We start from the raw sequence: 17204 nt of genomic DNA, 5'->3' as shown, positions 1-17204 counted from the left end.
TGGCTGGGATTCATTGCAGTTGGGATTACAAGTGCCTATGAGATTGACAGTGCTGCATGTTGGGAATAGTTATTAAGGGGAAAGGGGAGGAAAAGAACACAGCTGTTGGGGCTGGCGCTGTGGTGTAGCTGGTAAAGCCACCGCCTGCAGTGCTGGCATCCCATATGGACACCAGTTCGAGTCCCGGCTGCTCCACTTCCAATCCAGCTCTCTGCTATGGCCTGGGAAAGCAGTGGAAGATGGCCCAAGTCCTTGGGCCCCTGCACCCATGTGGGAGACCCGGAAGAAGCTCCTGGCTCCTGGCTTCAGATGCAGCTCCGGCCTTTGCGGCCCATTGGGTAATGAATCAGCCGATGGAAGACCTCTCTCTCTCTCTCTCTCTCTCTCTCTCTCTGCCTCTCCTTCTCTCTCTGTGTAACTGGCTTACAAATAAATTAATTAATTTAAAAATAAAAGGACTGAGATCTCTCATGGATTTTAAATTGAAATCTGTACATTTTGGGTGGAGGTTTTTAAGATGGAGGGACCCTCCACTTCAAACAAACAATTCTGGAGTGTTGTAATTTCAAAAAGGCCACAGTTTTATTGTTTCTCTGAAAACTGAGTAAGGGACAGTTGTCTTATGGCAACAGTAAGTTTTTCAGAAAACTACGCTTAGTGATAATGAGGCCTAATGTTACATATTTAAGAGTCACAACAGGTTGAAGGAGGAAAAACAAGCACTTTTTTAGAAAATATTTGGTAAGGGAAGACCTCTTTAATAGGACCCTCACAAACTGAGGGCTTTGGGGCAGGCATTAGGGGTTAAGCTGATGCCTGGGATGCCTGTATCCCATATCAGAGTGTCTGCGTTCAAGTCCTTGCCCTGCTTCACTTTATACCCTGGGAAGCAGCAGGTGATAGTTCAAGTAATTGGGTCCCTGTTACTCATGTGGGAGACCCAAACTGAACTCTATGCTCTTGGCTTTGGATTTGCCTACCCCCAGCTGTTGTGGGCATATGGGGAATGAACCTGTGGATAGAAGATATTTCTCTTCTTTCTCTTTTTCCAAACCATAAATAAAAAAATTTCTTTAAAAATGAGGCATTTGGCCAAGGATGTATCTGTGGGAATGGAGTCCGAAGATCCTGAGGCTGGAATGTGCATGTTATGTTTGAGCAAAGGCAAGGAGGCTGGCGTGGCTGCAGCAGAGTGAGGTGGAAGAGGCGTTGTGGGCGGTGGATGAGAGGAGACCCTGTGCCAGATTATACAAGTCTTCCAGAGGAATAACCAGATAGTATGTATGTTTAGTCCTGACCAGTTCAACAGATTAACTAGTTTGCTGAGATCTAGGACAACCCATGCTGGCCTTTCAACTTCTTTCCCTTCTGTTGCAAAATCCCTCTTTATCTTCTTCCCACTATTCTTTCCTCCTTCTGGAAAAACAAAACAACTTCCTCTGCCCCTTCACTGGACTAACTTTTCCTACAACTCCCTAGGCACTTTCTCTCTTGTGAAATAATAGACAAATAAATTTGTATATTAAGAAATGACTTTCCCTGCCCCCTAAAAGCTGAGGTGTATGTAAATCATTACCTGTAAGAGGAATGGCCAAGGATTGTGTAAACTTCCAGTGTAAACATTGCCCACAGCTCCTGCTCCTTCCTCCAGACTGTCTCCACCAATCAGAAAGGTGCTCTAGGCAAGTGTCGCTCCTTCCAGTTGTCACTACTTCTAGCTCTTCTTTTGGCTACTGCCGTGACTAAGCAGCAGTGAGAATTCAAGCTTCAGGGCTGTTCTAGGAAACAGGTCTGCATCACCTGCAGCTGTGCTGGAATCTGTAACCTGAGTGAGTACCTCTCCTATCCTTGTAAAATTTCCTGTGCTGGCACATGTTTGTGTGTGTGTGTTTTATTTTTTAGCAAAGATAACAAATGAGCAAATAAGACTAACAAATCAACAATGCTGTCATGAAAGAGTTAGGCAACCCAGGTGTTTACCTTAGAGAGTCTCAGCTGTGTGATACTATTTAGTAAATTATGAAGAGTAGGTACACATAAAAAGTTATACACATGTCAGGTGAGTTTTCATATTAAGACTTTTGGTGCTATGTGATTTTTAGAACAAAAACTGTGTATTTGTTAGCTTGATAGATTGTTTTAGAAAAAAACTGAGTCTGAGGAGCAACTGAATTTTTCACTGGACTCTCTTCTTGGCAGGTGGGAATCTATCTTCTGTATTATTTGGAAAGATTGAAAACTACCACTAGTAAATTTTGGGAAAACATACATATGCAAATCTATGAAAATATCCTGCATTTAACTACTTTGCTCCACTGAGGGAAGCTCCAAAAGTTCTGTACAGGAACATTTCTGCGGCTCAGTATGAAAATCTTAGACTGGGGAAAGTATCTCAGTTTTTTCACCTTCAAAAAACTTGGCTAACCTAGAAAATGGTTGCAAAATGCTAAGATCACTGAACAGGCAGGAGCAGAACTTTGGTCAGAAAGCAGGCAATTGCATGGTTTGGTGAGGAGGATGTTAATATTTTCTTTGTGATAGAACAGAAACAGATCCCTCTTGAAATTATTGAAATTATTGATTAACTTTCTGTTCAATGTGTGTTTTAAGAATTCTAAATGTGGCAAGAGTTTTGTATGGAAAATAGGCAAGAAATCAAACTGAACTCTAATTCTATTCAGTATCAGCAAGCCGGATAGAGTATTTTTATCCCCACTGACATTGACATTTGCATAATTGATTAATTCTTCCTTAATAATCTGTAAGTTTCATGGGGCAGGATCAGCTGTATCTTATTCACAGTTGTATTTTCAGCATTTAGTATAGGCCTGATATATAGTAAAGGTTCGATAAATATCTTGTTTATGAATGAATAAATTGTCCAATTTGGATAGGGTGTATACTTGTGGTGTGTGTGTATGTTTTCTTGTCTGTAAAATGGAAGTAATAATAAACATACATAAACTGATTACCACAGCAGAGGCATATGCCAGACCTCAGTAACAATGTCACCTTCCTGGAGAGACCTTCTAAAAGAGTCTTCATTTTCTCCCATTAGCTTCTCTGTTTTTTGGTGTAGATCTTATTTATATGTCGTCTTGCTTATTGTATGTGTCTTCCCATGTCTCTTTCATTTATCCCTGTATCCTCTGTGTCTGAAACAATTCATAGTAGGTGCTCAGTAGAATTGTTTGAGTAAACAAGTTAATCATGTCAACCTACCAAGAATCAAACACAGGCCCTAAGTAATTGTTCTCTTCAGGGGAAATTTCTGCCTCCTATATTAATAAGAACAGACATATTTTTCTTATCCCTTTTAACCATTTAAAAATACTGTTTGGGGACTGGTGTCATGGTGCAGTGGGTTAAGCCACCACTTGGAATGGCAGTATCCACACCGGAGTGCCAGTTCTGGCTGCCCCATTTCTGATCTAGTTCCCTGCTAATGTGCCTGAGAAGGCAGCATTAGATAGCCCAAGTACTTGGGCCCTGCCAATCCATGGGATACCCAGATAGAGTTCTGGTCTCCTGACTTCAGCCTGTCCCAGCCCAAGGCACTATGGCCATTTGGGGAGTGAACCAGGGGATGGATAATTCTGTCTCTGCCTCTCTCTCTCTCATTGTGTAACTCTGCCTTTCAAATAAATAAATCTTAAAACAAAAAACCTGAGATACAAAAGAATCAAGTAAATGCAGTAGAAAAAAAAACCATATTAAGTGTTCAGGTTATGGATTAGAGATATTACAAAAAAAAATGGGGATGATGATGTGGTGCAATGGGTTGCAGCCTACAGTGCCAGTATCCAAATGGGAACAGGTTCAAGTCCTGGCTACTCCACTTCTGAGCCAACTCCCCACTAAAGCACCTAGGAAACAGCAGAGGATGGCACAAGTGCTTGGGCCCCTGGACCCATTTGAGAGACCAGAAGAAGCTCCAGGTTCCTGGCTTCGACCTGGCACATCTCTGGTCATTGGGGCCATTTGGAGAGTGAAGCACTGGATGGAAGATTCTCTCTGTCTCTCTGCCTTCCAAATAAATAAATCAATCTTTTAAAAAATTAAAAATAAACTAGGACACAGTTTTACATCCAAGTGACGTGTGAAAGAATCAGAACATTTCTTTTGGAGGAAATACTTTTAGAATTTCATCTAGACTGCAAAAGAATACAAACAACTCAGATGACCATTGATGGGGGCTGGTGAAATTATTGTGCAGCAGCTCATGCAACCATCACACACACACACACACACACACACACAATACTTCTTTCAGTCTGTCAAATAAATAAAATATAACCCCCCCCCAAAAAAGAATGTGCATTTATAACAAGCTTCCTGGTGATGCTGATGCTGCAAGTACACAGATCACAGAGTTCAGATCAGTGTTCTCAACCTTGGCTGCACATTAGAAACCTCTGAGGAAAAACTTTAAAAATATGGTGACCCAAATCCACTCTGAGAGATTCTGATTTAATCGCTTCATGACATAGGCATCAGCATTTTTTTAAAAAAGCCCCCCTCGTGATTCCAATGTTTAGCCAGAGTTCAGAATCCCTGCTCTATTGAAATACTATTGAACTGTAGTAAAAACATCCAGATATGAAGGCAAAGGTTGGAGTTCTACTTCTAAACTTTGATAAAGGGGAAGCAAGTTGCTTCCCCTCTCCAGTGCTGTAGGTTGCTTTTGGCGGGGAGGGGGGTTGGAATGAGAAAGCTTAACCAGATGATCTCAGAGGGTTCCAGATCACTGATTTATCAGGTCTTCACACAAACAGATGAGAGGGTCAGATGAAGCACCCAGGTTTCCCTGTGTGCTGGGTTCATTAACATATGCCCAAATACCAGGTCCCTTTAGGGTAAAACTCAGCTGATAGTTGTTATTGTGTATTGTTTTGGCAATGTATCAATATAGAAATGCTTCCAAAAAGCCACACTGCCTTACATGCTACACACACAATTTCAATTAAAATGATTGTGATAATAATATATGTTTCACTGTAGGAAATTTGGAAAATTATAGAAAGTATAAAGAGAAGAACCTCAAACACTCACAATTCCTAGAACTGTATTTTTAATAGCCTCCACCAAGCAAGTGGATTTGTGATCAAATGATTCCCACAGAAGCAGGGAGGGAGAAGTAGCCCAGAGGGGCCTCCCCCACAAAACTCCTAAAGGTTAAAGCACTATTATTACATCTCTGGTAAATGCAGCTCCAAGCCTGGACTAGAAGGTAGCGTGGGCTCCTATGGGGAGCATGGGAACTGCAGTCTATAAATTCTGACAGTGCTTTCATGCCTAATTGGTACTGTGTTACTCTCAGTTTCCTCATCTGTAGATTTTCCACCATGAAAAATTCTCATTAACATTTCTACACTACTTTTGAAATCTGCAGGTGAAAGATATTAGATAAGAAGCCTTTAGTCCTTAAGCTTTCAGTAAGATTAACCAGTGACCCAGATATTTATTTCTTGAGAAATGGATACGGGAAGCAACAAGAGAATGGGCTGGGACATGACAGTTCTGGCTTCAAATCCAGTCGATGACTTAAAAACTATTTATTTATTTGAAACTATTTATTTATTTGAAACAGAGTACAGAGAGAGAGGAAGAGATACACACACACATACACAGAGATCTTTCATCTGCTGGTTGACTCCCTAAATGGCTGCAACCGCTAGGGCTGGGCCAGGCTGAAGCCAGGAGACAGGAGCCAGGAACTTCATCCAGGTCTCCCACTTGGGTACAAGGGAGCTGGACTGGAAGTAGAGCAGCTGAGACTCAAACATGTGGGATGCCAGCATTGCAGGTGGTGTCTTAACCAGCTATGCCACAATGCTGGCCCCCAGTCAATGACTCTTACTAGGCATTTTCTATCTATTAACAGAGATGATAAGAGTCCCCACTTCACAGGACTATTCTAAGGTTTTAATTACTAAGTGCATGTGGAATACTTGTACAATGATTGGAATATAAAGAATACTCAGAAACTGGTTCCATTATGATTAATAATAATAACAGGGCCGGTGCCGCGGCTCACTAGGCTAATCCTCCGCCTTGCGGCGCCGGCACACCAGGTTCTAGTCCCGGTCGGGGCACCGGATTCTGTCCCAGTTGCCTCTCTTCCAGGCCAGCTCTCTGTTGTGGCCAGGGAATGCAGTGGAGGATGGCCCTAGTGCTTGGGCCCTGTACCCCATGGGAGACCAGGATAAGTACCTGGCTCCTGCCATCGGATCAGCGCGGTGCACCGGCCGCAGCGCGCTGGCTGCGGCGGCCATTGGAGGGTGAACCAACGGCAAAAGGAAGACCTTTCTCTCTGTCTCTCTCTCTCACTATCCACTCTGCCTGTCAAAAAAAAAAAAAAAATGAAATAATAATAATAACAAAGCTTAGCTGCTGTATGGATGGCTACCTTCAGGACAGAAACAGAAACATGTTCCTTTTGCTTCTCTTTTAGATGGGTTGGTCTCTGTGGAAATCCTGAGTGCAAAAATATCCAACAAGACTGACACCAGCTCTTGTCACCATGAAGATACCACTTCACATCAAGTATTTTCAGCGCCTAGCAATTCCTGGTTCTGTGAGAGCATTGCATAAAGATTACAGAACAGCAACTCCTCAGAATTTCACCAGCTATGAATCCATGAAACAGGATTTCAAACTGGAGATTCCAGAATATTTCAATTTTGCCAGTGATGTCCTTGATCAATGGACCAACATAGAAAAGGCATGGGTTAAGGGCCAAACTACAATCTCTTAACTAGGGGTGATTTTGCCCCCAGCAGAAATTTAGCAACGTCTATAAATTTATATATATTTTCACTATTGGTATGTGGGAATGGTGGCAGGTGTCTGCTACTTGCTTCTAATGGTAGAGATCAGGGATGCTGTTACATATCCCAAAATGCACAGGGCATCCCCTAGAAAAAAGAATTATTTTGATTAAAATGTCAATAGTTCTATGGCTGTTTTAGAAACCTTAGGCTATATTAATATATTATTCTAGGCTGATTTTTTTAAACAAAAAAATTTCCAGAGTCAGAAATTATAGCAAATAAGGCATAATTACAACACTGAGATAATACACAGGGATATAAGAATTCTAACTTTTTATAAAGAAAAACAGGCTAAGTGAGAAATGACACAGTCCAGGAGAAATAGCAAATCTCTCAACATCTTGAAATAAGGGTCCCAGGGTTACTTCCAGATATTCTATGTCTGTCCAAACCAGTGACTTTTGAATCTTCTTTAGAGAATATACTGAATTATGTCAGTTGAAATATAACTTAGCTATATAACAAGCTTTAAGTCCATGACTGGTTTGTTTTTTCTCAGGCTGGGAAAAAACCTTCCAATCCAGCCTTCTGGTGGATAAATGGAAATGGAGAAGAGGTGAGGTGGAGTTTTGAGGAACTGGGATCTTTGTCCAGGAAATTTGCCAATATACTTACAGAAGCCTGTGCCTTGCAAAGGGGAGAGCGAGTAATTGTGATTTTACCCAGGATCCCAGAGTGGTGGCTTGCAAATGTTGCCTGTCTGCGGACAGGTAAGTAATGTTCACAGTTTGATCATACTTAAACTAAGTTAGAGGAGACAGTTTCCAAAATATCTAATTAATCATGGGACATTTATTTGGATGTATTATTTGAAAAATTGTATACAATATACTATTTTTTATCAGAAACTTTAGAAATGTGTTGAAAACATGCCATGCCTTTTGACCTGAAGTAGAAGTTAGGCTTTTCATAATGAATAAAAAAAATTACTAAGTGGTTGTTGGTCAATTGTTCAACACCTTCCTACCTACTCTCCCTCCCTGCTATAGGACCCATGGTCATCTGAAACCGAATGTATGCCCAAACTCAAAGAACCTACCCCAGTTCTTGTTTCAAGCCTTTCTCTCTTGGTTCAACACCATCCATCTGCTGCCCCACGCCAGCCACCTGTGACTCATCTTTCCTAATAAGTTTCTGTATCTTATAAGTGTGGCCTCTTACACGCCTCCAGAGTTCCTTCTCATCTCCAATTCATTGCACTGCCTTACTTCACATCTTACCACCTCCTGAGTAGATTTCCCTCCAAATCTCTCGGATTTTGGTCTTGAGTGTGTGCATGCATCAGCCTGATCCAATTCATCCTCACAGGCCAATTTTTTAATAGAACACATATTTATCCTGCCATTCTGCTATTTAACATTCTTTAATATTTCTCCATTGCCTACTAGCTCAGATCTTTACTTTTTTAGGTGCGATTAAAGGCCATAGCCATTGTCTCTTTATTGTTCAAATTCCACCACACTTATACTTCATTCTTCAGCCATGCCAAGTGGTTTCCTATAAGGTCTGCATCATTCCCATCACTCAGCCTTTCTACACACTGTTTCCTGTGCTGAAGAAGCATTTCTCTTACACCTAAACACCTAACAACTCTTACTAGCCTTTTGAGTCTCAGCTCTAAAGCTACCTTCTCAGACAACCCTGATGTTCCAACCCAAATACCTTCTTCTTTAACCTCCCTAAGGCAACATGTATTTCTACTTTAAGAGGTACTATAATGTCTGGGTATACTCTTTGCTTATAAACCTATCAGTCCCATAAGACTACAGAAACTCCTAAAGGGCCATCACTATTATACCCATCTCTGCAACCCCAATGATGGGCATATAGTAAATGCTCAGTAAAATATTTGTTGAACTAATTAATATTCCTTTTTTCATAATAAATAATTAGGTACACTTCTCAATTCATTACAATCATTACTTCTAATCATTACTGTCTGATTGCCAGGACCGGATGTCTATTCTTATTAGTCCAATAAGAAAGGAGTTACTGAACAGCTATTAGAGAATTTTATAGAAAAACAAACTGCAGAAAGAACGCCTGCACTTGTGCAAGGGAACAGGCTATTCAGCTGGAAGCTTTGTTTCTTCTTCTCCAGTTTTTTTGTTCTATAGCCGCAGGGTCTTTGTGTGCACATGTGTCTGCCCCTTTGACTCTTTTCTCTGTTAACACATGGCTTCTCCGTTCCCCTGCATTTTGGCTGGTGTATAGCTTTGGTCTGCCACACAGATACCTTCGGCCCTACCTTAAATGAACCATCCACTAATCCATTTAGTCTGTTAAGTCAAATATTTGAGGCAGAATCTGATGAGTACAACTGGGGACAGGCCAATCACATGTGGTCAGAGATGACTTCACCAGATACGAACATGGTTACTGGGGCTCTAGGCAGGAAGAAAGGCAGATTCTCTTGGAAGAAGGAGAGGGAGGCAATGAATAATAAATACAATACACTAACAATGCTAGCCTTCACGGTAGAATTAGAAATAAGTTCATAGTTATTTCATTTCCCAATAATTTTTCCTCCTTAAAAAACATTAGTTAATTTAAAATTGAAATCCTCATCAAATAGGATTTCAGTTGTTCACATATTACTTAGGATTGTATAAATGTATGATAAGAAGAGATAAAGAAAGGCAAATGGATAGGTAACAGGAATCTGGATAATGGCTACCTGGGGCTGGGAGTAGGGCAAAGAGAGCAGATTAGGAAAAGGGTATAAGGAGGCTTCAAACATGCTATTAAGTTCTATTTCTTAAACTAAGTGATACATAATGCTTATTTGCATATTTTAAAGGGGAACTACATATACATTGCATAAATTCTTTTGCATTTTTTGCTTTTAGAAAAAGTCTAACTGGAAGATGTATTTTGAAGAATCTTAAAATGTTTGGGACCACATTACTAAATGGGAGAGTAGTGGATGAGTTTTAATATGCTTTCAAAACAGGGAAGGTACACAGCACAGCAGAAGAATGATGCTAAACTGTAGTTCCCCAAGAGTGTTCCTGGGCCTGCACTACTGTGAACTTGTCAGAAATAGAAACTCCCAGCCTCATCCAAATCCAGAACTCTGGGGTACGGCCCATAAATCTGTGTTATAACAAGCCCTCCAGGGACTATGATGCATGTTCAAGTTTCAGAACCTCTTAGCTAGAAGGAGGGCGTCTTTCTCTTACTGGAGGTCTCAGAGAATGAAAATATCTGGCCACTCACCTAGTAAATCAGAAACTGAAGGATAGAGTTCTAAATCCCAGGGCAAGGAAGCTCTCATGACCATGTTTATGATTTACAGTGTGTAAAATGATGTTACTAACATTTTTTTTGCAATGAAAGGTCAAAAAAATCTGGTATGAGTAGCCCTCTTTCTCCCTCTTAACTGACCTACAAGAAAAGACAAAGTTTAGCCAGCAGCCTGAACAGTGAACCTATATGGTTCAGAACAAATGATGCTCATAATTTCATTTATTTGCATTAGGATTTGAAAGTCCAATTCATTCACTCATCCCTCTATACCCATCCATTATCTCCATTCAACAAGTATTTACTAAGCATCTGCTATGTTTCAGAAGTTATAGAATTTAGGATTCAGTGGGACAGAGAGTCATGAATTAAATAAATGAACATTTAATGTGGTAAATGTGACCAAAGCTATGAAGGAAATGTATAAGAGCATTGGTATATAAAAGGGGTATCACTGATGGGAAAGTAAGGGGGTCATTTATGTGGAGACCTGAGGGATGACAACCCATGGAAGAAGCTGTGATGGAATACTTCTCTCAAATGGAAAACCCTGTGTAAAGGTCCCGAAGCAGGAAGTAACTTACAGATATGAGAAAATGAAAACAGGCCAGTTATGAATGTAGGTATTGGCTAGGGACCACTTCTTCCAAAGGACCATAATATAGGAAATACTCTAACACAGATTTCCCCCAAGACAGATTTGGACAGACACCATCACAGTGTATTCCTGTAAATCTCCTTTTTCTATGTTCTATGGCTAGAGTACCCACTTCTGAGACAAATTTTATTTTTTAATAATTTTTTAAGATTTATTTATGGCCGGCGCCATGGCTCAATAGGCTAATCCTCCGCCTGTGGTGCTGGCACACTGGGTTCTAGTCCCGGTCAGGATGCCGGATTCTGTCCTGGTTGCCCCTCTTCCAGGCCAGCTCTCTGCTGTGGCCTGGGAGTGCAGAGGAGGATGGCCCAAGTCCTTGGGCCCTGTACCTGCATGGGCGACCAGGGAAAGCACCTGGCTCCTGGCTTTGGATCAGCGCAGTGTGCCAGCCGCAGCGTGCCAGCCGCAGCACGCCCGCTACAGTGGCCATTGGAGGGTGAACCAATGAAAAAGGAAGACCTTTCTCTCTGTCTCTCTCTCTCACTGTCCACTCTGCTTGTCAAAAAAAGACTTATTTATCCAATAGGCAGAGTTATAGAGAGAGAGGGGAAGAGATAAGAGAGAGACAGAGAGACAGAGAGACAGAGAGAGAGAGAGAGAGAAAGGAGCTTCTATCTGTTGGTTCACTCCCCAAATGGCCACAGTGGATGGAGCTGGGTCAATCTGAAGCCAAGAGCCAGGAGCTTCATCTGGGTCTCCCACAGGGGTACAAGGGCCCAAAGATTTGGGCCATCTTCCACCGTCTTCCCAGTCACATTCGCAAGGAGCTGGATCTGAAGTGGAGCAGCCAGGACATGTATAGGTGCCAGTATGGTAGGCTGGCATGGCAGATGACAGCTTTTACCTGCTACACCACAGCACCCGCCCCAGATAAATTCTATATTGATGTATCATATATCAGAGTACAGTTTAGGTTTTGCCACCCTGTGAACCAATATTTTTGTTAGGAGTGACTTTGCCTACTCTGTTATGATCTATTTTATGTTGACTTCATACTTAAGGTCTTTTTCTTTTTTAAAAAAGCTTTTATTTAATGAATGCCAAATTTCATAGGTACAACTTTAAGAATACAGTGGTTCTTCCCCCATACGCACTCTTCCACTCCCACTCCCGTCCCTCTTCCTACTCCCTCTCCCACCCCATTCTTCATTAAAATTCATTTTCAATTAACTTTATATACAGAAGACCAACTCTATACTAAGTAAAGATTTCGACAGTTTGTATCCACACAGACATACAACATATAAAGTACTGTTTGAGAACAAGTTTTGCAACTCTGCCTTTCAAATAAATAAGTAAACCTTTTAAAAAAATACATATATTCCTAAAGGTCAATTCACCCTTGGGAAAAAAATGACAGTCAAAATTTACTGAGTTCTCTTCTAAGCTTTTTACATGCTCTAGGAGAAAAGGAACATTAAGTCACTTGCCCAAGGCTAGTTACTCAGCAAGTCAGTACTATAATCCAAGTCACTCTCCAGCAAAAATTTCCAAACAGGGATGGTAATTTAAAATAATCTAGTTATTTAATTGTCAAATAATCCTATAAGGGAAATAGTATTATTATCCTCTTCATTTTACAGATATAAAAACTGAAGGTCATGGAAATAAAGTGGGTTACCCAAGACCAAACTTATAGGAGTGTCTGGCTCCAGGACACTTTAAACCAATGCACACCTTACAGTGTCGTAATATACAGCAGATGGAAGTAGAGCCACAGGAAAAGATGCATGCTGCCACCCTTGCCTTTGGGAAGAAACAATAAAACAATAACATTTTAAGAGGCACTGGACTGCAGAGGTTAAGTGTTGAGCTCTGGAGTTTAGCTGTAGGTAGTTCCCTATGTTACCACTTGCTACTTAGATAACCTTGGCCAAGTTGTTCATAGCTTTTGTATTTTGAATTCTTTTGGTGGGGGAATGAATGAGTTAAAACCTGCAAAACACTTAGAGTAACATCTGGCATTCAAGTACTTAATAAATGTTGGGTAATAATACTAATTAATCAAACCTCTCCACAGGTTCAGTGTTATAGATGGTCTTCAAATGGAGGACAATTTCTTAGCATTTAATACCATTTCATGTCAGGGCAAAAGGGCCATGGACTTTGATCCCTTGGAACATGAAAGCAGAATACTGGAAGAAAGATAAATATCTTCTCTGGTAAACTGACTAATGCCTTCTGAGAATTATAGAGTGAGCATAAGCTATGTACACTATCCTAATTGACATGATGAAGGAGAATCTCTTTTGCAAACATTGTTTTTTTTTTTTTTTTCCTCTGCTCCTTTAGGGACAGTTTTAATTCCAGGAACCACTCAGCTGACCCAGAAAGACATCCTCTACAGATTACAATCTTCCAAAGCAAAATGCATTATTACCAATGACATTTTAGCCCCAGCAGTAGATGCTGTTGCTCCTAAGTGTGAAGATCTGCGCTGCAAGCTAATTGTGTCTCAGAACTCCAGAGAGGGGTGGGGGAACCTCAAGGAGATGATGAAGTGAGTCCTTATAATTGTTGTAGAACTGCTTCCCCAAAAGAAAGACAATGACGAAAAATATTTAACCCTGTTGTGATCAGAAAATGCAAACCAAAACAATAGGCAAGGGGAATAATTGGTAATGATTGCTGCTAACAGGCTAAGCTCTTAGGCAGGAAAAGGTTCGGAGTGTTTTTTGCTTCTCTGTTTGCTTTTTAGGGTGGGATCCCCAGAAGGCACTCCATGAGGTGGCGATTAGTGTAGGAGAAGTTAATTAAGGAGGTTTCTTGGGATAAACACCCATAAAGGAAGAGGAATGTCGAGGCATTGGGCAGAGGAAGAAATTTATTTGCAACATATTCCCTACAAGGTCCTCAGTCAAACAACAAAATCCTCTGTAGTTTGACTAGCTCCTCAAAGCTGATCCTAGTTAAAACAAGAGGTCTTGGCCTTTAATAATCCTAATGATCAGTAACCGAATGTGGGTTGTTCCTAGAAAGAGGTATGACCTTGGAAGAGACAGCTTTCCTCAGCCAAGCCAGTCTCTGAAGAGGGCTCCCGGTCCCTGGCAGGGAAGAAGTCCATTCTTGTGGAGGATCTAGAGATGCATCACAGCACCAAGCCCCGAGCTACTATCATCTCCCAGGGAAACTGATCACAATTAGTCCTTCCTTGAAGATTACACCATTCCATTGCGACAACAACACTTCTGTTAGGTTGTAAGAGGAACACTTAATGTTAATGGGTGCAGTTATAAAACTAAATTACACTGATGTTCAAGTCCTGCCATGGGTTGCTTCTAGGGTCACTTGGAACTCTTTGCCAGATACTGGTTATAATTTAATATTAGGCTGGCAGTAAATTCCCTCTTTAAAATGAGCTTACCTTTACTCAAGGATTTAGGCGCATGATTGTAACTATGGTCTTTAAAACAGCTAACATTGAACTATGGTCTTTAAGACAGCTAACATTGACCGAGTTCTTACCTAAGTTAAGTATTGTTCTGTTCTAATAAAAATAACATTACAATTGCAGTAACAGCTAACATTTACATGGCCCTGGTTATGTTCTAGAAACTGTTTCAGGCACTTCAGATATAGGAGCATTAGCTCATTTAAATTTCACAGTGACCTAGGAGGTAGGTACTGTACTTACACAGATGAATAAGGTCAAATGCTAACATGGCAGAGCTGGGTTTCAAAGTCAGACAATCTAGCTTCTGGTCCCACACTCCTAACTACTATATTTATTGTCGCTTATAGTAAGAGATCAGTAACCTAACCCTGCCTTAGGTTTTTAGGGCAACCATATCAGTGATGGAAGTGACAGATGTGCAGGTATAAGTGCTATTTTTTTAAGGGAAGATAATTATAGAACCCTGACTTGTATCACAGTTTTTTTTTAAATCACATTTGAAAGTGGAGAGGAAGAGGAAATTCCTCATTTATATTTATGATTATAAAATTATAGAATCCTCAATCTGCTGGGAGTATGATAAAATTCAATTTTAAAAATGCTTCAATCTCTTAACACAGTAAAAGTCCATGAAATCAGCCATAATAAGTGGAATTTTGATGGTAAAGTTTAGTTTGATTTTAGAAAGCACCTAAAATATGAAAACAGAGATGAATTTACCTTAGAATTCAACCTAAGTCACTGATTCACAAGTCAAAGATGTCCAAGCAGATGGTTTCTCAAATCCCTTCAATGATAACAACCTAGGAAGCTGTGTTTAATGTGCAGAATGACTGTAGTTTTCCTTCGCAGACATGCCAGTGACAACCACACCTGTGTGAAGACAAAACATAATGAGATGATGTCCATTTACTTCACCAGTGGAACAACTGGACCTCCTAAAATGATTGGACACACCCATAGCAGTTTCGGTTTAGGATTATCCGTAAATGGAAGGTATTTCCACAGAACTACAGCTTGAAGTGTCAAAACTGCAAAGATGATAATTCATGTACTGGTCTTTTAAATTTGTTTTCCTATATATTTAACATTTTTACAGATTTAATACATTTATACAAACAATTACGTTAAATTCCTACAACTAACAAATTCATACATCGGACTCTTTGTTTTTCCAGGTTCTGGCTGGATTTGACACCATCAGATGTGATGTGGAATACCTCAGACACAGGCTGGGCAAAGTCTGCATGGAGTAGTGTTTTTTCTCCATGGATTCAGGGAGCATGCATCTTTGCACACTATTTGCCCCGTTTTGAGCCAATTTCCATCTTGCAAGTAAGGCAGCACACAGGAGGTCAATATTTAGAAATGCATTAGCAGTGTTACTAATAGGATCAGTGAATAAAGTAACTTGCAGTGAACAGAGTAGACAACATGACTTAAGATATTTCACATCCAGAAAGTAAGTCTGAAAAGATATACCCAGAAAAGGTGTGAATGCATTTACAGTAAATAAGCAGTGTTTACATTGTGCCAAACACTAATTTAATACTTATTAAAGCTGTGGTAAGAGCAAGAGATTATTTCTTCTGAATTGCAGACACTCTCCAAGTTTCCTGTCACAGTCTTCTGTTCAGCACCAACTGCATATCGAATGCTTATACAGAGTGATATGACGAGGTAAGAAATGTGGGTAAATAAGTGTTTAGTGGGGGAGAAGACTTTTCCACCCTAAAAACAGCTCTAGACTAAGTAGGCACAGGATTTAGCAATCTTGTCCTCCCCCCTCCTCCTCCTGTCTTACGTTCTGTTTATAATTACTGTGTTTAAGGAGGTTCCCCCAGATAAGGATAGGAAAGGGAGGGTTCAGCCAGGTCTCTAGCTGGGTTCAGTGTTATGGGTAAGGTGTTGACCTTTTGGATGGTGGCTGTACCTGAGCTGAGAAGGTACAGAAACTTATCCCAGTAAGTAGACAAGAGATACATGTCTTTTAATCTACTGCTTATTCCATTTGAAAGGACAGATTGATAACCTGAAGAGAAAAAACAATGGCCTTCCTGTACTCAAAACTCTCAATCCTTCTATTCTCCAGATGGGAGGGATTTTTTTTTTCTCCACACTGACCAACTCTCCAAAATCAGCTGGGGGTTCCACACAATTCTAAATCCACAACCTATATTTAGCATCAGATCCCACATGTTTAGGGATCAATCCCATAAAACTGCCCCCACTTCAGATCCCAATTGCAAGTCCAGACAGTCGTCTGCACTTCTGATTAACCGGTCAGAAACTGAAGGTCCCCAGAACCTCTCCCTGGCTTCAGTAATTTGCTATGATGGCTCACAGACCTCAGGGAAACACTTAATTTACTGGCTTATTAAAAGGATATGATAAAGATACAGATGAACAATCAAATGAGGTGGCACACAGCGTAAGGTCCACCAGGATCCTAAGTGCAAGAAATTCTATCCCTATGGAGTTAGGGTGCACCACTATCCTGGGAACTGGAGCTCTCTGAACCTCATACTTCAGGTATGGATTGATTATTAACTCAATCTCCAACTCTTCTCCCTTCCTTGAAGAATTGTGGGGGTGGGGTAGGGCTGAAAGTTTCAAGCTTTTGATCAATGCTTCATCTTTCTGGTGGCCATCCTCTATCCTAAAGCTACCCATGAGGAGCCCATTAACCAAACGATGCCTCGTTAGAACAAAATATGCATCTGTTGCCCAAGAAATTGCAAGGAATTTGTCAGGAATTGGCTCAAAGATGAACTATTAGAACGGAAGATGCTCTCAGCACCCCTACCACTTAAGAAATTACTACAGCAGGATTTTTACGATCTCTGTGCTAGGAACCCAGGACAAGGACACAATACATAGTTTTTGATACATCACAATACTACAGGTAAATATTTAAAATTTTATTATATTTTAAAAGGAAATAATTCACATGCCATAAAATTGTGGCAAAAAAAATTACCTAAATGAAAGATCTATGCGAGTGAGATCCCAGTGGAAAGAACAGGTCATCAAAGAAGGAGGTACCTTTCTCTGAAGGGAGGAGAGAACTTAC

At 40.6% G+C, this 17204-nt stretch overlaps 2 protein-coding genes across 3 annotated transcripts in view; one reads left to right on the top strand and one right to left on the bottom strand.

Annotated features, from left to right (window-relative positions):
• Nucleotides 1–1672: 1672 nt before the first annotated feature.
• The window catches only part of ACSM3 (acyl-CoA synthetase medium chain family member 3), a 39359-nt gene continuing 23827 nt past the window's right edge, over nucleotides 1673–17204 (top strand). The window contains exons 1-7 of the mRNA XM_002711809.6: nucleotides 1673–1829; nucleotides 6455–6724; nucleotides 7333–7543; nucleotides 13030–13237; nucleotides 14984–15127; nucleotides 15310–15466; nucleotides 15732–15811. Coding sequence (XP_002711855.1) covers nucleotides 6524–6724; nucleotides 7333–7543; nucleotides 13030–13237; nucleotides 14984–15127; nucleotides 15310–15466; nucleotides 15732–15811 — 1001 coding nt within the window. The 5' untranslated portion in view covers nucleotides 1673–1829; nucleotides 6455–6523. The remainder of the gene's footprint in view (nucleotides 1830–6454; nucleotides 6725–7332; nucleotides 7544–13029; nucleotides 13238–14983; nucleotides 15128–15309; nucleotides 15467–15731; nucleotides 15812–17204) is intronic.
• Nucleotides 11742–17204, bottom strand: part of ERI2 (ERI1 exoribonuclease family member 2) — a 38626-nt gene continuing 33163 nt past the window's right edge. The window contains exons 9-10 of one of the 2 annotated variants that reach the window (XR_016226155.1): nucleotides 14852–15004; nucleotides 11742–13925 (exon numbers count right to left, since the gene is read on the bottom strand). Coding sequence is in view for 1 of the 2 variants with exons in the window: in XM_089321580.1 (XP_089177706.1) it covers nucleotides 14921–15004 (84 nt within the window). In the remaining variant the exon portion in view is untranslated. Of the gene's footprint in view, nucleotides 15005–17204 lie in introns of both variants that reach the window. The other variant, XM_089321580.1, reaches the window with a different exon arrangement.

This window comes from Oryctolagus cuniculus, chromosome 19 (assembly GCF_051225735.1).
Source record: "Oryctolagus cuniculus isolate XC-2025 breed Fujian yellow rabbit chromosome 19, ASM5122573v1, whole genome shotgun sequence".
NCBI lineage: Eukaryota > Metazoa > Chordata > Mammalia > Lagomorpha > Leporidae > Oryctolagus > Oryctolagus cuniculus.
The sequence above is the reverse complement of the archived record's forward strand: the minus strand, read 5'-3'. Positions and strand labels throughout refer to the sequence as shown.